The sequence below is a fragment of the Scyliorhinus torazame genome, chromosome X (genome assembly GCF_047496885.1).
Source record: "Scyliorhinus torazame isolate Kashiwa2021f chromosome X, sScyTor2.1, whole genome shotgun sequence".
Classification (NCBI taxonomy): Eukaryota; Metazoa; Chordata; class Chondrichthyes; order Carcharhiniformes; family Scyliorhinidae; genus Scyliorhinus; species Scyliorhinus torazame.
Genome location: NC_092738.1, coordinates 26,658,481 through 26,686,118, shown reverse-complemented (window position 1 = coordinate 26,686,118; position 27,638 = coordinate 26,658,481). Strand labels below are relative to the sequence as shown.

General features: G+C 42.2%; 1 protein-coding gene across 1 annotated transcript in view; it reads right to left on the bottom strand.

The window, feature by feature from the left end:
* LOC140405431 (protein Wnt-1-like) overlaps nucleotides 1-27,638 on the bottom strand; it is a 324,469-nt gene that overhangs the window by 68,365 nt on the left and 228,466 nt on the right. The window contains exon 3 of the mRNA XM_072493833.1: nucleotides 26,081-26,346. Within this exon, the coding sequence (XP_072349934.1) occupies nucleotides 26,081-26,346 (266 nt within the window). The remainder of the gene's footprint in view (nucleotides 1-26,080; nucleotides 26,347-27,638) is intronic.

Genomic DNA, 27,638 nt, shown 5'->3' with positions numbered 1-27,638 from the left:
CGAGGTGTGTTACTGTCTTAACAATTGCACCAAGGTGTATTACTATCGTGTCAATTACATCAAGGTGTGTTATTGTCTTGTCATTTACACCAAGATTTGTTACTATCTTCTCAATTACACCAAGGTGTGTTAATGCCATGTCAATTACACCAAGGTGTGTTACTGTCTTGTCAATTACACCAAGGTGTGTTACTATCTGTCAATTACATCAAGGTGTGTTACCGTCCTGTCAATTGCAGCAAGGTGTGTTAACGTCTTGCCAATTACACAGTGTAAATCTTCTGTCAATTACACCAAGGTGTGATACTGTCTTATCAATTAAAGCAAGGTGTGTTAAAGTCTTGTCAATTACACCAAGGTGTGATACTGTCTTATCAATTACAGCAAGGTGTGTTAATGTCTTGTCAATTACACCAAGGTGTATTCACATCTTGCCAATTACACCAGGGTGTGTTTCTGTCTTCTTAATTACACCGAGGTTTATTAATATCTTGTCAATTACAGCAAGTTGCGTGACTGTCTTGTCAATTACACCAAGGTGTGTTACTGTCTTGTCAATTACACCAAGGTGTGCTACTGTCTTGTCAATTACACCAAGGTGTGTTACTGTCTTGTCAATTACACCAAGGTGTGTTAATGTCTTGTCAATTACACCAAGGTGTGTTACTATCTTGTCAATTACACCAAGGTGTGTTACTGTTTTGTCAATTACACCAAGGTGTGTTTCTGTCTTGTCAATTATTCCAAGGTGTGTTTATGTCTTGTCATTTACACCAAGGTGGTACTGTCTTGTCAATTACACAAAGTTGTATTACAATCTTGTCAATAACCCCAAGGTGTGTTCATGTCTTGTCAATTACACCAAGGTGCGTGACTGTCTTTTCAATGACAGCAAGGTGTGTTACCGTCCTGTCAATTGCAGCAAGGTGTGTTTATGTCTTGCCAATTACACAGTGTAAATGTCCTGTCAATTACACCAAGGTGTGTTACTATCTTGTCAATTACACCAAGGTGTGTAAGTGTCTTGTCAAAGACACCAAGGTGTGTTCATGCATTGTCAATAACACCAAGGTGTGTTAATCTCTTGTCAATTACACCAAGGTGTGTAACTATCTTATCAATTACACCAAAGTCTGTTACAGTCTTGTCAATTACACCAAGGTGTGTTACTGTCTTGCCAATTACATCGAGGTGTGTTACTGTCTGAACAATTGCACCAAGGTGTATCACTATCGTGTAAATTACACCAAGGTGTGTTACTGTCTTGTCAATTACACCAAGGTGTGTAAATGTCTTGTCAAAGACACCAAGGTTTGTTAATGCATTGTCAATAACACCAAGGTGTGTTAATCTCTTGTCAATTACACCAAGGTGCGTTACTATCTTATCAATTACACCAAAGTCTGTTACAGTCTTGTCAATTACACCAAGGTGTGTTACTGTCTTGCCAATTACATCGAGGTGTGTTACTGTCTTAACAATTGCACCAAGGTTTGTTACTATCTTCTCAATTACACCAATGTGTGTTACTGTCTTGTCAATTACACAAAGGTATGTTAATGTCTTGTCAATTACACCAAGGTGTGTTACTGTCTTGTCAATTACAGCAACGTGTGTTAATGTCTTGCCAATTACACCGCGGCGCGTTTTTGTCTTGTCAATTACACTCATGTGTGTTCCTGCATCGTCAATTGCACCAAGGTGTGTTACTATCTTGTCAATTACACCAAGGTGTGTTAATGTCTTGTCAATTACACCAAGGTGTGTTAATGACTTGTCAATTACACCAAGGTGTGTTACTGTCTTGTCAATTACAGCAACGTGTGTTAATGTCTTGCCAATTACACCAGGGTGTGTAAATGTCCTGCCAATTACACCAGGGTGTGTAAATGTCCTCCCAATTACACAAGGTGTGTTAAACTCTTGCCAAATATACCAAGGTGTGTTACTGTCTTGTCAATTAAACCAAGGTGTGTTACTGTCTTGTCAATTGCAGCAAGGTGTGTTAAAGTCTTGCCAATTACAGCAAGGTGTGTTACTATCTTGTCAAAAACACCAAGGTGTGTTAATGTCTTGTCAATTACAGCAACGTGTGTTAATGTCTTGCCAATTACACCAGGGTCTGTAAATGTCCTGCCAATTACACCAGGGTGTGTCAATGTCCTCCCAATTACACAAGGTGTGTTAAACTCTTGCCAAATATACCAAGGTGTGTTACTGTCTTATCAATTAAACCAAGGTGTGTTATTGTCTTGTCAATTGCAGCAAGGTGTGTTAAAGTCTTGCCAATTACAGCAAGGTGTGTTACTATCTTGTCAAATACACCAAGGTGTGTTACTGTCTTGTCAATTACAGCAAGGTGTGTTCATGTCTTGCCAATTACACCAGGGTGTGTGACTGTCTTTCAATTACTCCAAGGTGCGCCACTGTCTTGTCAATTACACCAAGGTGTGTTACTGTCTTGTCAATTACGCCATGGGTGTTACTGTTTTGTCAATTACACCAAGGTGTGTTCCGCCGTGTCAATTACACCAAGGTGTGTAACTGTCATGCCAATTACACCAAGGTGTATTACTATCGTGTCAATTACACCAAGGTGTGTTACTGGCTTAACAATTGCACCAAGGTGTATTACTATCGTGTCAATTACACCAAGGTGTGTTACTACCTTATCAATTCCACCAAACTTTGTTACTGTCTCGTCAATTACACCAAGGTGTGTTACTGTCTTGTCAATTACACCAAGGTGTGTTGCTGTCTTCCCAATTACATCAAGGTGTGTTACTGGCTTAACAATTGCACCAAGGTGTCTTACTATCGTGTCAATTACACCAAGGTGTGTTACTATCTTGTCAATTACACCAAGGTGTGTTAATGTCTTGTCAATTACACCAAGGTGTGTTAATGTCTTGTTAATTACACCAAGGTGCGTTTCTGTTTTGTCAATTACGCCAAGGTGTGTTAATGCCTTTTCAATTACACCAAGGTGTGTTACTGTCTTGTCAATTACACCAAGGTGTGTTACAGTGTTCCCAAAGACACCAACATGTGTTAATGCCTTGTCAATTACACCAAGGTGTGTTACTGTGTTGTCAATTACACCAAGGTGTGTACATGTCTTGTCAATTACACCAAGGTGTGTTACTGTCTCGTCAATTACACCAAGGTGTGTTATTGTCTTGTCAATTACAGCAAGGTGTGTTACAGTGTTCCCAAAGACACCAACGTGTGTTAATGCCTTGTCAATTACACCAAGGTGTGTTACTGTTTTGTCAATTAAACCAAGGTGTGTACACGTCTTGTCAATTACACCAAGGTGTGTTACTGTGTTGTCAATTACACCAAGGTGTGTACATGTCTTGTCAATTACACCAAGGTGTGTTAATGTCTTGTCAATTACACCAAGGTGTGTTACTGTCTCGTCAATTACACCAAGGTGTGTTACCATCTTGTCAATTACACCAAGGTGTGTTAATGTCTTGTCAAAGACACCAACGTGTGTTAATGCCTCGTCAATAACACCAAGGTGTGTTAATCTCTTGTCAATTACACCAAGGTGTGTTACTATCTTATTAATTACACCAAAGTCTGTTACAGTCTTGTCAATTACACCAAGGTGTGTTACTGTCTTGCCAATTACGTTGAGGTGTGTTACTGGCTTAACAATTGCACCAAGATGTATTACTGTTGTGTCAATTACATCAACGTGTGTTATTGTCTTGTCAATTACACCAAGATTTGTTACTATCTTGTCAATTACACCAAGGTGTGTTACTGTCTTGCCAATTACACTACTGTGTGTTCCTGTCTTGTCAATTGCACCAAGGTGTGTTACTATCTTGTCAATTCCAGCACGGTGTGTTAATGTCTTGTCAATTACACCAAGGTGTGTTAATGTCTTGTTAATTAAACCAAGGTGTGTTACTATCTTTTCAATTACACATAGATGTATTACTGTCTTGACACTTACACCAAGGTGTGTTAATATCTTGGCAATTACACCAAGGTGTGTTACAGTCTTGTCAATTACACCAAGGTGTGTTACAGTGTTGTCAATTACACCAAGGTGTGTTAATGCCTTGTCAATTACACCAAGGTGTCTTACTGCCTTGTCAATTACAACAAGGTGTGTTAATGTCTTGCCAATTACAGCAAGGTGTGTTAATGTCTTGCCAATTACACCAAGGTGTGTTACTATCTTGTCAAATCCACCAACGTGTCTTACCGTCTTGTCAATTCCTGCAAGTTGTGTTAATGTCTTGCCAATTACAAAGGTGTGTTAATGTGTTGCTATCTTGTCAAATACACCAAGGAGTGTTACTGTCTTGTCAATTACATCAAGGTGTATTACTGTCTTGTCAATTACACCAAGGTGTGTTGCTATCTAACAAGGTGCGTTAATGTCTTGTCAATTACACCAAGGTGTGTTACTGTCTTGCCAATTACACTACTGTGTGTTCCTGTCTTGTCAATTGCACCAAGGTGTGTTACTATCTTGTCAATTACAGCACGGTGTGTTAATGTCTTGTCAATTACACCAAGGTGTGTTAATGTCTTGTTAATTAAACCAAGGTGTGTTACTATCTTTTCAATTACACATAGATGTATTACTGTCTTGACACTTACACCAAGGTGTGTTAATATCTTGGCAATTACACCAAGGTGTGTTACAGTCTTGTCAATTACACCAAGGTGTGTTACAGTGTTGTCAATTACACCAAGGTGTGTTAATGCCTTGTCAATTACACCAAGGTGTCTTACTGCCTTGTCAATTACAACAAGGTGTGTTAATGTCTTGCCAATTACAGCAAGGTGTGTTAATGTCTTGCCAATTACACCAAGGTGTGTTACTATCTTGTCAAATCCACCAACGTGTCTTACCGTCTTGTCAATTCCTGCAAGTTGTGTTAATGTCTTGCCAATTACAAAGGTGTGTTAATGTGTTGCTATCTTGTCAAATACACCAAGGAGTGTTACTGTCTTGTCAATTACATCAAGGTGTATTACTGTCTTGTCAATTACACCAAGGTGTGTTGCTATCTAACAAGGTGCGTTAATGTCTTGTCAATTACAGCAAGGTGTGTTAATGTCTTGCTATTTACACCAGGGCGTGTTACTGTTTTGTCAATTACACCAAGGTGGGTTACTGTCTTTTCAATTACAGCAAGGTGTGTTACTGTCTTGTCAATTACATTAATGTATGTTAATGCCTTGTCAATAACAACAAGGTGGGTTTCTGTTTTGTCAATTATGCCAAGGTGTGTTTATGTCTTGCCATTTACACCAAGGTGTGTTACTGTCTTGTCAATTACACCAAGGTGTGTTAATGTCTTGTCAATTCCACCAAGGTGTGTTACTAACTGTCAACTACACCAAGGTGTGTCACCGTCCTGTCGATTACAGCAAGGTGTTTTAATGTCTTGCCAATTACACAGTGTAAATGTCCTGTCAATTACACCAAGGTGTGATACCGTCTTATTAATCACAGCAAGGTGTGTTAAAGTCTTGCCAATTACACCAAGCTGTGTTACTATCTTGTCAATAACACCAAGGTGTGTTACTGTCTTGTCAATTACACCAAGGTGTGTTACTGTCTTGTCAATTACACCAAGGTGTGTTACTGTCTTGTCAATTACACAAGGTGTGTTAAACTCTTGTCAATTACACCAAGGTGTGTTACTATTTGACAAACATACCAAGGTGTGTTACTGTCTTGTCAATTACACCAAGGTGTGTTGCAGCACGGAGTCTTACTGTCTTGTCTTACAGCAAGGTGTGTTAATGTCTTGCGAATTACACCAAGGTGTGTGACTGTCTTTCAATTACTCCAAGGTGCGCCACTGTCTTGTCAATTACACCAAGGTGTGTTTCTGTCTTGTCAATTACGCCATGTGTGTTACTGTTTTGGTAATTACACCAAGGTGTGTTACCGCCCTGTCAATTACACCAAGGTGTGTTACTGTCTTGTCAATTACACCAAGGTGTGTTACTGTCTTGCCCAATACACAAATGTGTGCTTGTGTCTTCTCAATTAAACCAAGGTGTATTATTATCTTGTCAATTACACCAAGATGTGTTACTGTCTTGTCAATTACACAAAGGTGTGTTACTGTCTTGTCAATTGCACCAAGGTGTGTTAATGTCTTGTCAATTACACCAAGGTGTGTCACTGTCTTGTCAATTACGCCATGTGTGTTACTGTCTTGTCAATTACACGAAGATGTGTTACTGTCTTGTCAATTACACAAAGGTGTGTTACTGTCTTGTCAATTGCACCAAGGTGTGTTAATGTCTTGTCAATTACACCAAGGTGTGTCACTGTCTTGTCAATTACACCATGGTGTGTCACTGTCTTGTCAATTACACTAATACCTGTTAATGTATTGTCAATTACACCAAGGGGTATTCCTATCCTGTCAATTACACCAAGGTGTCTTACAGTCTTGCCAATTACACCAAGGTGTGTTACAGTCTTGCCAATTGCACCAATGTGTGTTACTATTTTGCCAATTACATCGCGGTGTGTAACTGTCTTAACAATTGCACCAAGGTGTATTACTATCTTGTGAATTACACCAAGGCGTGTTACTGTCTTCTCAATTACACCAAGGTGCATTATTATCTTGTCAATTATACCAAGATGTGTTACTGTCTTGTCACTTTCACCAAGGTGTGTTACTGTCTTGTCACTTTCACCAATGTGTGTTACTGTCTTGTCAATCACACCAAGGTGTGTTAATGTCTTGTCAATGACACCAAGGTATGTTATTGTGTTGTCAATTATACCAAGGTGTGTTACTGTCTTGCCAATTACACCAAGGTGTGTTACTGTCTTGTCAATTACACCAAGGTGTGTTACTGTCTTGTCAATTACACCAAGGTGTGTGACTGTCTTGCCCAATACACAAATGTGTGCTTGTGTCTTCTCAATTAAACCAAGGTGTATTATTATCTTGTCAATTACACCAAGGTGTGTTACTGTCTTGTCAATTACACGGAGGTGTGTTACTTTCTTGTCAATTACACCAAGGTATGTTACTATCTTATCAATTGCACCAAGGTTTGTTACTGTCTTTTCAATTACATCAAGGTGTGTTACTGTCTTGTCAATTACACCACGTTGTGTGACTGTCTTGTGAATTACACCAAGGTGCATTATTATCTTGTCAATTACACGAAGGTGTGTTACTGTCTTGTCAATTTCACCAAGCTGTGTTTATGTCTTGTCAACTGCACCAAGGTGTGTTACTGTCTTTTCAATTACACCAAGGTGTTTCACTGTCTTGCCAATTACTCCAAGGTGTGTTGCTATCTTGTCAAATACAACACGGAGTATTAATGTCTTGTGAATTACAGCAAGGTCTGTTAATGACTTGCCAATTACAGCAAGGTGTGGTACTGTCTTGTCCATTACAACAAGGCGCGTTACTGTCTTGTCAATTACACCAAGGTGTGTTTCTGTCTTCTTAATTACACCAAGGTTTGTTCATGTCTTGTCAATTACACCATGGTGTGTGACTGTCTTGTGAATTACACCAAGGTGTGTTACTCTCTCGTTAATTACACCAAGGTGTGTTCATGTCTTGTCAATTACACCATGGTGTGTTAATGTCTTGTCAATTACACCAAGGTGTACTAATGTCTTGTCAATTCCACAGAGGAGTGTTACTGTCTTATCATTACACCAAGGTGTGTTACTGTTCTGTCAATTACACCAAGGTGTGTTACTGTTCTGTCAATTACATCAAGGTGTGTTACTGTCTGGTCAATTACACTTATATCTGTTAATGTCTTGTCAATTACACCAAGGTGTATTACAATCTTGTCAATTACACCAAGGTGTGTCACTGTCTTGTCAATTACACCAAGGCGTGTTTCTGTCTTGTCAATTACACCAAGCTGTGTTACTGTCTTGTCAGTTACACCAAGGTGTGTTACTGTCTTGTCAATTACACCAATGAGTGATCATGTTTTTCAATTACTCTGAGGTGTGTTACTGCCTTGTCAATTACACCAAGGTGTGAACATGTCTTGTCAATAACACCAATGTGTGTTTCTGTCTTCTCAATCACACAGAGGTGTATAACTATCTAGTCAATTACACCAATCTGTGTTGCTGTCTTGTCAATTATGCCAAGGTGTGCCGCTGCCTTGTCAATTACTCTACGATTTGTTACTACCTTGTCAATTACACCGAGGTGTGTTACTGTATTGCCAATTACACCGCAGCGTGTTTCTGTCTTGCCAATTACACCAAGGTATGTTCCAGTCTTGTCAATTACACAAATGTGTGTTACTGTCTCGTCAATTGCCGCAAGGTGTATTAGTATCTTGTCAATTACACCAAGTGCATTACTATCTTGTCAATTACACCGAAGTGTGTTAATGTCTTGTCAAAGACACCAAGGTGTGTTACTGTCTTGTCAATTACACCAAGGTGTGTTCCTGTCTTGTGAAAGACACCAAGATGTGTTACTATCTTATCAATTACACCAAGGTTTGTTACTGTCTTGTCAAATGCACCAAGGTGTGTTACTGTCTTGTCAATTACACCAAGGTGTGTTACTGTCTTGCCAATTACACCAATGTGTGTTACTATCTTGCCAATTACATCGAGGTGTGTTACTGTCTTAACAATTGCACTAAGGTGTATTACTATCTTGTCAATTACACCAAGGTGTGCTACTGTCTTGTCAATTACTCTACGATTTGTTACTACCTTGTCAATTACACCAAGGTGTGTTACTGTCTTGCCAATTACACCGCGGCATGTTTATGTCTTGTCAATTACACCAAGGTGTGTTCCTGTCTCGTCAATTACATCAAGGTGTGTAATGTCTTGTTAATTACACCAAAGTGTGTTCATGTCTTGTCAATTACACCAAGGTGTGTTACTGTCTTGTCAATTACGCCAAGTTGTGTTACTGTCTTGTCAATTATACGTAGGTGTATTACTGACTTGACAGTTACACCAAGGTGTGTTACTATCTTGGCAATTACACCAAGGTGTGTTACAGTCTTGTCAATTACACGAAGATGTGTTACTGTCTTGTCAATTACACCAAGGTGTGTTAGTGCCTTGCCAATTGCACCAAGGTGTGTTACCGTCTTGTCAATTACACGAAGATGTGTTACTGTCTTGTCAATTACACCAAGGTGTGTTAGTGCCTTGCCAATTGCACCAATGTGTGTTACTATCTTGTCAATTACACCAAGGTGTGTTACTGTCTTGCCAATTGCACCAATGTGTGTTACTGTCTTGTCAAGTACACCACGGCATGTTAATGTCTTGTCAATTATATTGGGGTGCATTCCTGTTTTGGCAATTACACCGAGGTGTGTTCCTGTCTTGTCCATTGCACAAAGTGTGTTGCTGTCTTGTCAATTACACCTAGGTGTGTTACTGTCTTGTTAATTGCACCAAGGTGTGTTAATGTCTTTTCAATTACACCAAGGTGTGTTAGTGTCTTCTCAATTACGCCAAGGTGTGTTACTGTCTTGTCAATTACACAAAGATGTATTACTACCTTGTCAATTACACCAAGGCGTGTTACTATCTTTTCAATTACACGAAGGTGTATTACTGTCATGACAGTTACACCAATGTGTGTTACTGTCCTGTCAATTACATCAGGGTGTGTTACTGTCTGTTCAATTACACTTATATCTGTGAATGCCTTGTCAATTACACCAAGGTGTGTCACTGTCTTGTCAATTACACCAAGGTGTGTTTCTGTCTTGTCAATTATGCCAAGGTGTGTTTACGTCTTGTCATTTACACCAAGGTGTTACAGTCTAGTCAATTACACCAAGGTGTATTACTATCTTGTCAATAACGCCAAGGTGTGTTCATGTCTTGTCAATTACACCAAGGTGTGTTACTGTCTTGTCAATTACACCAAGCTGTGTTACTGTCTTGTCAATTACACCAAGGTGTGTTAATATCTTGTCAATTACATGAAGGTGTGTTACTGTCTTGTCAATTACACCAAGGTGTGTTATTGTCTTGTCAATAACACCAAGAAGTGTTACTTTCTTGTCAATTACACCAAGGTGTGCTCCTATCTGTCAATTGCAGCAAGGTGTGTTACTATCTTGTCAATTATACCAAGGTGTGTTAATGTCTTGCCAATTACACTAGGGCATGTACATGTCCTGCCAATTACAGCAAGGCGTGTTACTGTCTTGGCAATTACAGCAAGGTGTGTTAAAATCTTGTCAATTATACCAATGTGTGTTAATGTCTTGCCAATTACACCAGGGCATGTTACTGTCTTATCAATAACATGAAGGTGTGTTGCTGTCTTGTTAATTACACCAAGGTATGTTAATGAATTGCCAATTACAGCAAGGTGTGTTACTGTCTTGTCAATTACAGCAAGGTGAATTAATGTCTTGTAAATTACACCAAGGTGTGTTCCTGCCTTCTTAATTACAACGCGGTGTATTAATATCTTGTCAATTCCACGAAGTTGTGTGACTGTCTTGTGAATTACACCAAGGTGTGTTAATGTCTTGTCAATTACACCAAGGTGTACTAATGTCTTGTCAATTACATCAAGGTTTGCACTGAGTGTTGAATTTGGTGCATTTGAGTGCGATAGTGAGAGTTTGGTGACCGAGGGAGTATCAGGCTTCATTTTTATCTGAAGTTTAGTCTTTCTTTTATTTAGTTAATTAACTTAAAAGTTGCTGTTTGGTTTAGAAGAAGGTGAATTTTCAATCAGCCTTAAACAGGCTTCTACTTGTAGGCACTTGCAGCTGGAGCTTGTTAATTAGTTAATTGGATTAGGCCAGTTTTTCAGAGGCTAGATTCACAGTATAAAAGTGATCCCCTACAGTGCAGACTTTGTTTGCACTGAGTGCTGAATTTGGTGCATTTGAGTGCGATAGTGAGAGTTTGGCGACCGAGGGAGTGCTGAATTTGGTGCATTTGAGTGCGATAGTGAGAGTTTGGTGACCGAGGGAGTGCTGAATTTGGTGCATTTGAGTGCGATAGTGAGAGTTTGGTGACCGAGGGAGTTAGGTGAGGAGAGAGTAAGGTGCTCCTTTCATTTTGTTTCCGACATTTCCGCAAAGAGTGAGAAGAGAGCCAGGAGTTTACAGAAAGTGTAGCTGACTGGGAGCAGAGTCGGAGGGCGGAGATCTAGTTAGTCCACAGGGCAGTTATATTCTGTAAGGTAAGAGGGGATGGAGGCTAGGCCAGTTACATGCTCCTCCTGTAGGATGTGGGTGGTGAGGGATACCACCGGTGTCCCCGCTGACTATACCTGTGGGAAGTGCACCCAATTTCAGCTCCTCAAAGACCGTGTTAGGGAACTGGAGCTGAAGCTGGATGAACTTCAGATCATCCGGGAGGCAGAGGGGGTGATTGAGAAGAGTTACAGGGAGGTAACCACACCCAAGGCACAGGACAAGAATAGCTGGGTTACAGTCAGGGGGAAAAAAACAAACAGGCAGACAGTGCAGGGATCCCTCGTGGCCGTTCCCCTTCAAAACAAGTATACCGTTTTGGATGCTGTTGGGGGGGATGACCTACCGGGGGAAGGCCCTAGCGGCCAGGTCTCTGGCACTGAGTCTGGCTCTGGGGCTCAGAAGGGAAGGGGGGAGAATAGAAAAGCAATAGTTGTAGGAGATTCAATGGTTAGGGGAATAGATAGGAGATTCTGTGGTCGTGAGCGAGACTCCCGGAAGGTATGTTGCCTCCCGGGTGCCAGGGCCAGGGATGTCTCGGATCGTGTCTTCAGGATCCATAAGGGGGAGGGGGAGCAGCCAGAAGTCGTGGTGCACATTGGTACCAACGACATAGGTAGGAAAAGGGGTGTGGAGGTAATAAACAAGTTTAGGGAGTTAGGCTGGAAGTTAAAAGCCAGGACAGACAGAGTTGTCATCTCTGGTTTGATGCCGGTGCCACGTGATAGCGAGGCTCGGAATAGGGAGAGAGTGCAGTTGAACACGTGGCTGCAGGAATGGTGTAGGAGGGAGGGCTTCAGGTATTTGGATAATTGGAGCGCATTCTGGGGAAGGTGGGACCTGTACAAGCAGGACGGGTTGCATCTGAACCAGAGGGGCACCAATATCCTGGGAGGGAGGTTTTCTAGTACTCTTCGGGAGGGTTTAAACTAATTTGGCAGGGGAATGGGAACCGGATTTGTAGTCCAGCAACTAAGGTAGCCGATATTCAGGATGCCAACGCGTGTAATGAGGCAGTGGGGAAGGGAACACTGACAAAGGAGAGTATTTGCAGGCACGGAGATGGGTTGAAGTGTGTATACTTCAACGCAAGAAGCATCAGGAATAAGGTGGGTGAACTTAAGGCATGGATCGGTACTTGGGACTACGATGTGGTGGCCATCACGGAAACCTGGATAGAAGAGGGGCAGAAATGGTTGTTGGAGGTCCCTGGTTATAGATGTTTCAATAAGATTAGGGAGGGTGGTAAAAGAGGTGGGGGGGTGGCATTATTAATTAGAGATAGTATAACAGCTGCAGAAAGGCAGTTCGAGGAGTATCACCCTATTGAGGTAGTATGGGTTGAAGTCAGAAATAGGAAAGGAGCAGTCACCTTGTTAGGAGTTTTCTATAGGCCCCCCAATAGTAGCAGAGATGTGGAGGAACAGATTGGGAAACAGATTTTGGAAAGGTGCAGAAGTCATAGGGTAGTAGTCATGGGTGACTTTAACTTCCCAAATATTGAGTGGAAACTCTTCAGATCAAATAGTTTGGATGGGGTGGTGTTTGTGCAGTGTGTCCAGGAAGCTTTTCTAACACAGTATGTAGATTGTCCAATCAGAGGAGGGGCAATATTGGATTTAGTACTGGGTAATGAACCAGGGCAAGTGATAGATTTGTTAGTGGGGGAGCATTTTGGAGATAGTGACCACAATTCTGTGACTTTCACTTTGGTAATGGAGAGGGATAGGTACGTGCAACAGGGCAAGGTTTACAATTGGGGTAAGGGCAAATACGATGTTGTCAGACAAGAATTGAAGTGCATAAGTTGGGAACATAGGCTGGCAGGGAAGGACACAAGTGAAATGTGGAACTTGTTCAAGGAACAGGTGCTACGTGTCCTTGATATGTATGTCCCTGTCAGGCAGGGAAGAGATGGTCGAGTGAGGGAACCATGGTTGACAAGAGAGGTTGAATGTCTTGTTAAGAGGAAAAAGGTGACTTATGTAAGGCTGAGGAAACAAGGTTCAGACAGGGCATTGGAGGGATACAAGATAGCCAGGAGGGAACTGAAGAAAAGGATTAGGAGAGCTAAGTGAGGGCATGAACAATCTTTGGCGGGTAGGATCAAGGAAAACCCCAAGGCCTTTTACACATATGTGAGAAATATGAGAATGACTAGAGCGAGGGTAGGTCCGATCAAGGACAGTAGCGGGAGATTGGGTATTGAGTCTGAAGAGATAGGAGAGGTCTTGAACGAGTACTTTTCTTCTGTATTTACAAATGAGAGGGGCGATATTGTTGGAGAGGACAGTGTGAAACAGATTGGTAAGCTCGAGGAAATACTTGTTAGGAAGGAAGATGTGTTGGGCATTTTGAAAAACTTGAGGATAGACAAGTCCCCCGGGCCTGACGGGATATATCCAAGAATTCTATGGGAAGCAAGAGATGAAATTGCAGAGCCGTTGGCAATGATCTTTTCGTCCTCACTGTCAACAGGGGTAGTACCAGGGGATTGGAGAGTGGCGAATGTCGTGCCCCTGTTCAAAAAAGGAACTAGGGATAACCCTGGGAATTATAGGCCAGTACGTCTTACTTCGGTGGTAGGCAAAGTAATGGAAAGGGTACTGAAGGATAGGATTTCTGAGCATCTGGAAAGACACTGCTTGATTAGGGATAGTCAGCACGGATTTGTGAGGGGTAGGTCTTGCCTTACAAGCCTTATTGAATTCTTTGAGGAGGTGACCAAGCATGTGGATGAAGGTAAAGCAGTGGATGTAGTGTACATGGATTTTAGTAAGGCATTTGATAAAGTTCCCCATGGTAGGCTTATGCAGAAAGTAAGGAGGCATGGGATAGTGGGAAATTTGGCCAGTTGGATAACGAACTGGCTAACCGATAGAAGTCAGAGAGTGGTGGTGGATGGCAAATATTCAGCCTGGATCCCAGTTACCAGTGGCGTACCGCAGGGATCAGTTCTGGGTCCTCTGCTGTTTGTGATTTTCATTAATGACTTGGATGAGGGAGTTGAAGGGTGGGTCAGTAAATTTGCAGACGATACGAAGATTGGTGGAGTTGTGGATAGTAAGGAGGGCTGTTGTCGGCTGCAAAGAGACATAGATAGGATGCAGAGCTGGGCTGAGAAGTGGCAGATGGAGTTTAACCCTGAAAAGTGTGAGGTTGTCCATTTTGGAAGGACAAATATGAATGCGGAATACAGGGTTAACGGTTGAGTTCTTGGCAATGTGGAGGAGCAGAGAGATCTTGGGGTCTATGTTCATACATCTTTGAAAGTTGCCACTCAAGTGGATAGAGTTGTGAAGAAGGCCTATGGTGTGCTCGCGTTCATTAACAGAGGGATTGAATTTAAGAGCCGTGAGGTGATGATGCAGCTGTACAAAACTTTGGTAAGGCCACATTTGGAGTACTGTGTACAGTTCTGGTCGCCTCATTTTAGGAAGGATGTGGAAGCTTTGGAAAAGGTGCAAAGAAGATTTACCAGGATGTTGCCTGGAATGGAGAGTAGGTCTTACGAGGAAAGGTTGAGGGTGCTAGGCCTTTTCTCATTAGAACGGAGAAGGATGAGGGGCGACTTGATAGAGGTTTATAAGATGGTCAGGGGAATAGATAGAGTGGACAGTCAGAGACTTTTTCCCCGGGTGGAACAAACCATTACAAGGGGACATAAATTTAAGGTGAAAGGTGGAAGATATAGGAGGGATATCAGAGGTAGGTTCTTTACCCAGAGAGTAGTGGGGGCATGGAATGCACTGCCTGTGGAAGTAGTTGAGTTGGAAACATTAGGGACCTTCAAGCAGCTATTGGATAGGTACATGGATTACGGTAAAATGATATAGTGTAGATTTATTTGTTCTTAAGGGCAGCACGGTAGCATTGTGGATAGCACAATTGCTTCACAGCTCCAGGGTCCCAGGTTCGATTCCGGCTTGGGTCACTGTCTGTGCGGAGTCTGCACGTCCTCCCCGTGTCTGCGTGGGTTTCCTCCGGGTGCTCCGGTTTCCTCCCACAATCCAAAGATGTGCGGGTTAGTTGAATTGGCCAATGATAAATTGCCCTTAATGTCCAAATTGCCCTTGGTGTTGGGTGGAGGTGTTGAGTTTGGGTAGGGTGCTCTTTCCAAGAGCCGGTGCAGACTCAAAGGTCCGAATGGCCTCCTTCTGCACTGTAAATTCAATGATAATCTATGATTAATCTAGGACAAAGGTTCGGCACAACATCGTGGGCCGAAGGGCCTGTTCTGTGCTGTATTTTCTATGTTCTATGTTCTATGTGTGTTACTGTCTTGTCAATTACACCAAGATCTGTTACTGTCTTGTCAATTACACCAAGGTGTGAACATGTCTTGTCAATTACACCAAGGTGTGTTACTGTTTTCTCAATTACTCCACGATTTGTTACTACTTAATCAATTACATCAAGGTGTGTTACTGTCTTGCCAATTACACCGCGGCGTGTTTATGTCTTGTCAATTACACCAAGGTGTGTTCCTGTCTCGTCAATTACACCAAGGTGTGTTACTATCTTGTCAATTACACCAAGGTGTCTTAATGTCTTGTCAATTACACCAAGGTGTGTTAATGTATTGTTAATTACACCAAAGTGTGTTCATGTCTTGTCAATTACACCAAGGTGTGTTACTGTTTTGTCAATTACACCAAGGTGTATTACCATCTTGTCAATTACACCAAGGTGAATTACCATCTTGTCAATTACACCAAGGTGTTTTTCTGTCTTCTTAATTACACCAAGGTGTGTTACTATCTTGGCAATTACACCAAGGTGTGTTACAGTCTTGTTAATTACACCAAGGTGTGTTCATGTCTTGTCAATTACACCATGGTGTGTTAATGTCTTGTCAATTACACCAAGATGTACTAACGTCTTGTCAATTACACAGAGGTGTGTTACTGTCTTATCATTACACCAAGGTGTGTTACTGTCCTGTGAATTACATCAAGGTGTGTTACTGTCTGGTCAATTACACTTATATCTGTCAATGCCTTGTCAATTCCACCAAGGTGTATTACAATCTTGGCAATTACACCAAGGTGTGTCACTGTCTTGTCAATTACAGCAAGGTGTGTTTCTGTCTTGTCAATTATGCCAAGGTGTGTTTATGTCTTGTCAATTACACCAAGGTGTGTTACTGTCTTCTCAATTACGCCAAGGTGTGTTACTGTCTTGTCAATTACACAACGGTGTATTGCTATCTTGTCAATTACACCAAGGTGTGTTACTGTTTTGTCAATTACACAAAGGTGTATTACTATCTTCTCAATTACACCAAGGTGTGTTACAATCTTGTCAATTACAGCAAGATGTGTTACAATCTTTTCAGTTCCACAAAGGTGCATTCCTGTCTTGACAGTTACACCAAGGTGTGTTAATGGCTTGCCAATTACACCAGGGCGTGTTGCTCTCTTGTCAATTACACCACGGTGTGTCACTGTCTTGTCAATTACACCACGGTGTGTCACTGTCTTGTCAATTACACTAATGTCTGTTAATATCTTGTCAATTACATCAAGGTGTGTTACAATCTTGACAATTACACCAAGGTGTGTTACTGTCTTGTCAATTACACCAAGGTGTGTTACTGCCTTGTCAATTACACCAAAGTGTGTTACTGCCTTGTCAATTACACCAAGGTGTGTTACTGTCTTGTCAATTACACCAAGGTGTGTTACTGTCTTGTCAATTACACAAATGTGTGTTTCTGTCTTCTCAATTAAACCAAGGTGTTTTATTATCTTGTCACTTACACCAACATGTATTACTGCCTTGTCAATTACACCAAGGTCAATTACATAACTGTAGGAGAACTAGGGAATAGGGACAGTGGGGCTCTGAGGCTGAGCAGACAGGGAGAAGTTGCTGAACACAGCGGGTCTGGTGGCCTAAAGTGCATATGTTTTAATGCAAGAAGTATTACAGGTAAGGCAGATGAACTTAGAGCTTGGATTAGTACTTGGAACTATGATGTTGTTGCCATTACAGAGACCTGGTTGAGGGAAGGGCAGGATTGGCAGCTAAACGTTCCAGGATTTAGATGTTTCAGGCGGGATAGAGGGGGATGTAAAAGGGGAGGCGGAGTTGCGCTACTGGTTCGGGAGAATATCACAGCTGTACTGCGGGAGGACACCTCAGAGGGCAGTGAGGCTATATGGGTAGAGATCAGGAATAAGAAGGGTGCAGTCACAATGTTGGGGGTTTACTACAGGCCTCCCAACAGCCAGCGGGAGATAGAGGAGCAGATAGGTAGACAGATTTTGGAAAAGAGTAAAAACAACAGGGTTGTGGTGATGGGAGACTTCAACTTCCCCAATATTGACTGGGACTCACTTAGTGCCAGGGACTTAGACGGGGCGGAGTTTGTAAGGAGCATCCAGGAGGGCTTCTTAAAACAATATGTAGACAGTCCAACTAGGGAAGGGGCGGTACTGGACCTGGTATTGGGGAATAAGCCCGGCCAGGTGGTAGATGTTTCTGTAGGGGAGCATTTCGGTAACAGTGACCACAATTCAGTAAGTTTTAAAGTACTGGTGGACAAGGATAAGAGTGGTCCTAGGATGAATGTGCTAAATTGGGGGAAGGCTAATTATAACAATATTAGGCGGGAACTGAAGAACATAGATTGGGGACAGATGTTTGAGGGCAAATCAACATCTGACATGTGGGAGGCTTTCAAGTGTCAGTTGAAAGGAATTCAATACCGGCATATTCCTGTGAGGAAGAAGGATAAATACGGCAATTTTCGGGAACCTTGGATAACGAGAGATATTGTAGGCCTCATCAAAAAGAAAAAGGAGGCATTTGTCAGGGCTAAAAGGCTGGGAACAGACGAAGCCTGCGTGGAATATAAGGAAAGTAGGAAGGAACTTAAGCAAGGAGTCAGGAGGGCTAGAAGGGGTCACGAAAAGTCATTGGCAAATAGGGTGAAGGAAAATCCCAAGGCTTTTTACACGTACATAAAAAGCAAGAGGGTAGCCAGGGAAAGGGTTGGCCCACTGAAGGATAGGCAAGGGAATCTATGTGTGGAGCCAGAGGAAATGGGCGAGGTACTAAATGAATACTTTGCATCAGTATTCACCAAAGAGAAGAAATTGGTAGATGTTGTGTCTGGAGAAGGGTGTGTAGATAGCCTGGGTCACATTGAGATCCAAAAAGACGAGGTGTTGGGTGTCTTAAAAAATATTAAGGTAGATAAGTCCCCAGGGCCTGATGGGATCTACCCCAGAATACTGAAGGAGGCTGGAGAGGAAATTGCTGAGGCCTTGACAGAAATCTTTGGATCCTCACTGTCTTCAGGGGATGTCCCGGAGGACTGGAGAATAGCCAATGTTGTTCCTCTGTTTAAGAAGGGTAGCAAGGATAATCCAGGGAACTACAGGCCGGTGAGCCTTACTTCAGTGGTAGGGAAATTACTGGAGAGAATTCTTCGAGACAGGATCTACTCCCATTTGGAAGCAAATGGACGTATTAGTGAGAGGCAGCATGGTTTTGTGAAGGGGAGGTCGTGTCCCACTAACTTGATAGAGTTTTTCGAGGAGGTCACTAAGATGATTGATGCAGGTAGGGCAGTGGATGTTGTCTATATGGACTTCAGTAAGGCCTTTGACAAGGTCCCTCATGGTAGACTAGTACAAAAGGTGAAGTCACACGGGATCAGGGGTGAGCTGGCAAGGTGGATACAGAACTGGCTAGGTCATAGAAGGCAGAGAGTAGCAATGGAAGGATGCTTTTCTAATTGGAGGGCTGTGACCAGTGGTGTTCCACAGGGATCAGTGCTGGGACCTTTGCTCTTTGTAGTATATATAAATGATTTGGAGGAAAATGTAACTGGTCTGATTAGTAAGTTTGCAGACGACACAAAGGTTGGTGGAATTGCGGATAGCGATGAGGACTGTCAGAGGATACAGCAGGATTTAGATTGTTTGGAGACTTGAGCGGAGAGATGGCAGATGGAGTTTAATCCGGACAAATGTGAGGTGATGCATTTTGGAAGGTCTAATGCAGGTAGGGAATATACAGTGAATGGTAGAACCCTCAAGAGTATTGAAAGTCAAAGAGATCCAGGAGTACAGGTCCACAGGTCATTGAAAGGGCAACACAGGTGGAGAAGGTAGTCAAGAAGGCATACGGCATGCTTGCCTTCATTGGCCGGGGCATTGAGTATAAGAATTGGCAAGTCATGTTGCAGCTGTATAGAACCTTAGTTAGGCCACACTTGGAGTATAGTGTTCAATTCTGGTCGCCACACTACCAGAAGGATGTGGAGGCTTTAGAGAGGGTGCAGAAGAGATTTACCAGAATGTTGCCTGGTATGGAGGGCATTAGCTATGAGGAGCGGTTGAATAAACTCGGTTTGTTCTCACTGGAACGAAGGAGGTTGAGGGGAGACCTGATAGAGGTCTACAAAATTATGAGGGGCATAGACAGAGTGGATAGTCAGAGGCTTTTCCCCAGGGTAGAGGGGTCAATTACTAGGGGGCATAGGTTTAAGGTGAGAGGGGCAAGGTTTAGAGTAGATGTACGAGGCAAGTTTTTTTACGCAGAGGGTAGTGGGTGCCTGGAACTCGCTACCGGAGGAGGTGGTGGAAGCAGGGACGATAGTGACATTTAAGGGGCATCTTGACAAATACATGAATAGGATGGGAATAGAGGGATACGGACCCAGGAAGTGTAGATAATTGTACTTTAGTCGGGCAGCATGGTCAGCACGGGCTTGGAGGGCCGAAGGGCCTGTTCCTGTGCTGTACATTTCTTTGTTCTTTGTTCTTTGTGTGTTACTGTCTTGTCAATTACACCAAGGTGTGTTCCTGTCTTGCAAATTACACCAAGGTGTGTTACTGTCGTGTCAATTACACCAAGGTGTGTTCCTGTCTCGTCAATTACAACAAGGTGTTTTACTGTCTTGTCAATTACACAAATGTGTTTCTGTCGTCTCAATTACACCAAGGTGGATTATTATCTTGTCAATTACACCAAGATGTGTTACTGTCTTGTCAATTGCACCAAGGTGTGTGACTGTCTTGCCAATTACACCAAGCTGTGTTCATGTCTTGTCAACTACACCAAGGTGTGTTTATGTCTTGTCAATTATACCAATGTGTGCTACTGTCTTGTCAATTACACCAAGGTGTGTTAATATCTTGTCAATTACACCAAGGTGTGTTACTGTTTTGTCAATTATACCAAGTTGTGTTAATGTCTTGTCAATTACACCAAGGTGTGTGACTATCTTATCATTTGCACCAAGGTTTGTTACTGTCTTGTCAATTACATCAAGGTGTGTCACTGTCTTGTCAATTACGCGAAGCTGTGTTACTGTCTTGCCAATTACACCAATGTGTGTCACTATCTTGCCAATTACATCGAGGTGTCTTACTGTCTTAACAATTGCACCGAGGTGTATTACTATCGTGTCAATTACACCATGGTGTGTTACTGTCTCGTCAATTACACCAAGGTGCGTTACTGCCTTTTCAATTACACCAAGGTGTGTTACTGTCTTGTAATTACACCAAGGTGTGTTCATGTCTTGTCAATTACACCATGGTGTGTTAATGTCTTCTCAATTACACCAAGGTGTACTAACGTCTTGTCAATTACACAGAGGTGTGTTACTGTCTTATCATTACACCAAGGTGTGTTACTGTCCTGTCAACTACATCAAGGTGTGTTACTGTCTGGTCAATTACACTTATATCTGTCAATGCCTTGTCAATTACACCAAGGTGTATTACAATCTTGTCAATTACACCAAGGTGTGTTTCTGTCTTGTCAATTACACCAAGGTGTGTTACTGTCTTCTCAATTACGCCAAGGTGTATTACTATCTTGTCAATTACACCAAGGTGAGTTACAATCTTGTCAATTACACCGAGGCGTGTTACTACCTTTTCAGTTACACAAAGGTGTATTACTGTCTTGACAGTTACACCAAGGTGTGTTAATGTCTTGCCAATTACACCAGGGCGTGTTGCTCTCTTGTCAATTACACCACGGTGTGTCACTCTCTTGTCAATTACACTAATTTCTGTTAATATCTTGTCAATTACATCAAGGTGTGTTACTATCCTGTCAAATACACCAAGATGTGTTACAATCTTGACAATCACACCAAGGTGTGTTAATGTCTTGTCAATTACACCAAAGTGTGTTACTGCCTTGTCAATTACACCAAGGTGTGTTACTGTCTTGTCAATTACACCAAGGTGTGTTACTGTCTTGTCAATTACACCAAGGTGTGTTAATGCCTTGTCAATTACACCAAGGTGTGTTACTGTTTTGTCAATTACACCAAGGTGTGTTAATGCCTTGTCAATTACACCAAGGTGTGTTACTGTCTTGTCAATTACACAAATGTGTGTTTCTGTCTTCTCAATTAAACCAAGGTGTTTTATTATCTTGTCACTTACACCAACATGTGTTACTGCCTTGTCAATTACACCAAGGTCAATTACATAACTGTCTTGCCAATTCCACCGTGGCATGTTAATGTCTTGTCAATTACACCAAGTATTCCTGTCTCGTCAATTGCACCAAGGTATGTTACTGTTTTGTCAATTACACAAAGAAGTATTACTTTCTTGTCAATTACACCAAGGTGTGTTACAATATTGTCAATTATACCAAGGCATGTTACTATCTTTTCAATTACACCAAGGTGTATTACTGCTTTGACAGTTACACCAAGGTGTGTTAATGCCTTGTCAATTACACCAAGGTGTGTTAATGCCTTGTCAATTACACCAAGGTGTGTTACTGTCTTGTCAATTACACCAATGTGTGTTACAATATTGTCAATTATACCAAGGCATGTTACTATCTTTTCAATTACACCAAGGTGTATTACTGCTTTGACAGTTACACCAAGGTGTATTACTGCTTTGACAGTTACACCAAGGTGTGTTACTGTCTTGTCAATTACACCAATGTGTGTTACAATATTGTCAATTATACCAAGGCATGTTACTATCTTGTCAATAACACCAAGGTGTGTTAATGCCTTGTCAATTACACCAAGGTGTGTTACTGTCTTGTCAATAACACCAAGGTGTGTTACTGTCTTGTCAATTACACCAAGGTGTGTTACTGTCTTGTCAATTACACCAAGGTGTGTTACTGTCTTGTCAATTACAAGAAGGTGTGTTAATGTCTTGCCAATTACACCAGGGCATATTGCTGTCTTGTCAATTACACCAAGACATGTCACTGTCTTGTCAATTACACTAATGCCTGTTAATATCTTGTCAATTACACCAACGTGTATTCCTATCTTGTCAATTACAGCAAGGTGTCTTACAGTCTTGACAATTACACCAAGGTATGTTACTGTCTTGTCAATTACACCAAGGTGTGTTACTATCTTGTCAATTACACCAAGGTGTGTGACTGTCTTGCCAATTGCACCAATGTGTGTTACTATCTTGCCAATTACATCGAGGTGTGTAACTGTCTTAACAATTGCACGAAGGTGTATTACTGTCTTGTCAATTACACCAAGGTGTGTTACTGTCTTGTCAATTACACCAAGGTGTGTTCCTGTCTTGCAAATTACACCAAGGTGTGTTACTGTCGTGTCAATTACACCAAGGTGTGTTCCTGTCTCGTCAATTACAACAAGGTGTGTGACTGTGTTGTCAATTACACCAAGCTGTGTTCATGTCTTGTCAACTACACCAAGGTGTGTTTATGTCATCTCAATTACACCAAGGTGGATTATTATCTTGTCAATTACACCAAGATGTGTTACTGTCTTGTCAATTGCACCAAGGTGTGTGACTGTCCTGTCAATTACACCAAGGTGTGTTACTGTCTTGTCAATTGCACCAAGGTGTGTGACTGTCCTGTCAATTACACCAAGCTGTGTTCATGTCTTGTCAACTACATCAAAGGTGTGTTTATGTTGTGTCAATTATACCAATGTGTGCTACTGTCTTGTCAATTACACCAAGGTGTGTGACTATCTTATCATTTGCACCAAGGTTTGTTACTGTCTTGTCAATTACATCAAGGTGTGTTACTGTCTTGTCAATTACGCGAAGGTGTGTTACTGTCTTGCCAATTACACCAATGTGTGTCACGATCTTGCCAATTACATCGAGGTGTCTTACTGTCTTAGCAATTGCACTGAGGTGTATTACTATCTTGTCAATTACACCATGGTCTGTTACTGTCTTGTCAATTACACCAAGGTGCGTTACTGCCTTTTCAACTACACCAAGGTGTGTTAATGTCTTGTCAATTATACCAAGGTGTGCTACTGTCTTGTCAATTACACCAAGGTGTGTTAATGTCTTGCCAAATACACCAAGGTGTGTTACTGTCATTCAATTACTCCAAGGTGCGCCACTGTCTTGTCAATTATACCAAGGTGTGTTAATGTCTTGTCAATTACACCAAGGTGTGTTAATGCCTTGGCAATAACACCAAGGTGTGTTACTGTCTTGTCAATTACACCAACGTGTATTCCTATCTTGTCAATTACCTCAAGGTGTCTTACAGTCTTGACAATTACACCAAGGTGTGTTAATGTCTTGTCAATTACACCAAGGTGTGTTACTGTTTTGTCAATTACACCAAGGTGTGTTACTGTTTTGTCAATTGCACCAATGTTTGTTACTGTCTTGTCAATTACATCAATGTGTGTTACTGTCTTGGCAATTACATCGAGGTGTCTTACTGTCTTAACAATTGCACCAAGGTGTATTACTATCTTGTCAATTACACCAAGGTGTGTTACTGTCTTGTCAATTACACCAAGGTGTGTTACTGTCTTGCCTATTGCACCAATGTGTGTTACTGTCTTGCCAATCACACCACGGGATGTTAATGTCTTGTCAATTACATTGACATGTGTTCCTGTTTCGTCAATTACACCAAGGTGTGTTACTGTCTTGTCAATTACACCAAGGTGTGTTACTGTCTTGCGAATTGCACCAATGTCTGTTACTGTCTTGCCAATTAAACTGCGGGATGTTAATGTCTTGTCAATTACATTGAGGTGTGTTCCTGTTTCGTCAATTACACCGAGGTGTGTTACTGTCTTGTCAATTGCACAAATGTGTGCTTGTGTCTTCTCAATTACACCAAGGTGTATTATTATCTTGTCAATTACACTAAGATGTGTTACTGCATTGTGAATTACACAAAGGTGTGTTCATGTCTTGTCAACTACACCAAGGTGTGTTAATGTCTTGTCAATTATACCAAGGTGTGCTACTGCCTTGTCAATTACAACAAGGTGTGATAATGTCTTGTCAATTACAGATATGTGTGTTACTGTCTTTCAATTACTCCAAGGTGCGCCACTGTCTTATCAATTCAGCAAGGTGTGTTAATGTCTTGTCAATTACATCAAGGTGTGTTACTGTCTTGTCAATTACACCAAGGCGTGTACATGTCTTGTCAATTACACCAAGTTGTGTTAATGTCTTGTCAATTATATCAAGGTGTGCTACTGTCTTGTCAATTGCACCAATGTGTGTTAATGTCTTGTCAATTATATCAAGGTGTGCTACTGTCTTGTCAATTGCACCAATGTGTGTTACTGTCTTGCCAATTACACCGCGGGGTGTTAATGTCTTGTCAATTACATTGAGGTGTGTTCCTGTTTCGTCAATTACACCAAGGTGTGTTACTGTCTTGTCAATTACACCAAGGTGTGTTACTGTCTTGCCAATTAAACCGCGGGATGTTAATGTCTTGTCAATTATATCAAGGTGTGCTACTGTCTTGTCAATTGCACCAATGTGTGTTAATGTCTTGTCAATTATATCAAGGTGTGCTACTGTCTTGTCAATTGCACCAATGTGTGTTACTGTCTTGCCAATTACACCACGGGGTGTTAATGTCTTGTCAATTACATTGAGGTGTGTTCCTGTTTCATCAATTACACCGAGGTGTGTTACTGTCTTGTCATTTGCACAAATGTGTGCTTGTGTCTTCTCAATTACACGAAGGTGTATTATTATCTTGTCAATTGCACTAAGATGTGTTACTGCATTGTCAATTACACAAAGGTGTGTTCATGTCTTGTCAACTACACCAAGGTGTGTTAATGTCTTGTCAATTGTACCAAGGTGTGCTACTGCCTTGTCAATTACAACAAGGTGTGATAATGTCTTGTCAATTACAGATATGTGTGTTACTGTCTTTCAATTACTCCAAGGTGCGCCACTGTCTTATCAATTCAGCAAGGTGTGTTAATGTCTTGTCAATTACATCAAGGTGTGTTACTGTCTTGTCAATTACACCAAGGTGTGTTACTGTCTTGTCAATTACATCAAGGTGTGTTAATGTCTTGTCAATTACACCAAGGTGTGTTACTGTCTTGTCAATTACACCAAGGTGTGTTACTGTCCGGTCAATTGCGCTGTTCTGGTGAAGAGAGACAAATGATGGATTTTCATTGAGCACATATAAATTCGTGACGTTTAGTTCGTTAAGTTTCCTTTGACGTTCTGTGTTCGTTACAGTGCCCCTCCAGGGGCAGTCACCCCCTCTCATTATTGGTTAATGGACTAATCGCGTGTAATTAAAAAGAGTATAAGTCGTGGTCAGCCGAGGCACTGGGTTGAGTGGGAAGAGAGTTGTGAGGCTGAACAACTCTCTGGATAAAGAAAAACGTTGTCTTGGCTGAGGATTTGCCAAGCGGCCAGGATCGTATTAACACCCTTTCAGTGCAGATTCCAAACTTTTCGATTAAGGGCGGAGAGGACACAGTGACACAGAAGCATATTTAATCTGCGCAGTGAGATACTTCAGCCAAATAACTAATCATATCAGTACTGACATCAGTGACTAAAGCAAATCATCCACTACAAATGCTGAGTGGGGCTGTGTCAGAGCTCTTCGATGCTGTAAGCATGGGGTTTATTACCAGTCTGCCGGCCTCGTTGTTGTGTAGGTTGGTCAGGTAGCGCAGGTCCCGGCCCCTTTCGCTGGAATCCACGAACTCGCGGCCGAAGATGCGGCCAAATTCGATGTTGTCGCTACAGCCCCCCCAGTGCCAATCGGGCCCTCCCGGTCCCCGGCGCCGGTAGTCACAGGTACACGACTCAACGGAGCCTTCAGAACAGGATCGCGACACAGAATGGGTCACCGCCGCGCTGGTCAGGGCGAAAATAAAGGCGGTCTCTCGGCAGCCTGTAGGTGCAGAGAATAATGGAAAGGTCAGAGAGAGGGCAGGAATCAATCTCGAGAGAGAGAGAGAGAGAGAGAAAGCTAGGAACAAAGCCGAAAAGAAAGTCCAGAGACTCTCAGGTCGGACAAAATAGAGAGTGAGAGAGACAGCAAGAGGGAGCCCGAACTGGAGTCACCCAGAGAGAGGGAATGATGTGTGGTCACAAAGGGATAGAGAGAGAGACCGAATGAAAGTTGCTGACAAGGACAGAGAGGGAGAGAGGGAATGATATTTGTTGAGAGAGAGACAGCAATGGCGAACCAGCGAGAGAGGTCTGAGATATAGTGGACGGAAAACCAGGAGTAAAAGAGTCACAGCGATGTGGAGGATGTGTGGGGCACGTGGAGGAAAACATGTACAAGAGAGCCAGCCGCACAGCCTTGGGGAATACAGGAGAACGCACAGCAAGATGGCAATCGGAGAGCAGCACACATTGGGAGATACAGAAGCATGGGAATGGGTCAAAGAGAGAGGTGCAGACACACACTCACACACACACTCACACTCACACACACTCACTCTCACACACTCACACACACTGACACTGACACTCACACTCACTCTCATACACACACACACACACTCACACTCTCTCACACACACACTCACACTCACTCACTCACACACACACACTCACTCTCACACACTCACACTCACTCACTCACACACACTGACACTCACACTCACTCTCATACACACACACTCACACTCACTCACTCACTCACACACACTCTCACACACACACTCACACACACATTCTCACACACACACACACACACTCACACACAGTCTTACACACACACACACACATTCTCACACACACTCACTCACACACAGTCTTACACACACACACACACTCACACTAACACACACACACACTCACACACACACTCACTCTCACACTCACACTCACTCACACACACTGACACTCACACTCACTCTCATATACACACACACACTCTCACACTCTCTCACTCTCACACACACACACTCACACTCACACACACTCTCACACACTCACACTCACTCACTCACACACACACACTCTCACACACACACACTCACACACACATTCTCACACACACTCACACACACACACACTCTCACACACACACATTCCCACACACACTCACACACAGTCTTACACACACACACACTCACACACACAGTCTTACACACACACACTCACACACACACTCTCACACACACTCACACACACACTCACACACACACTCTCACACAGTCTTACACACAC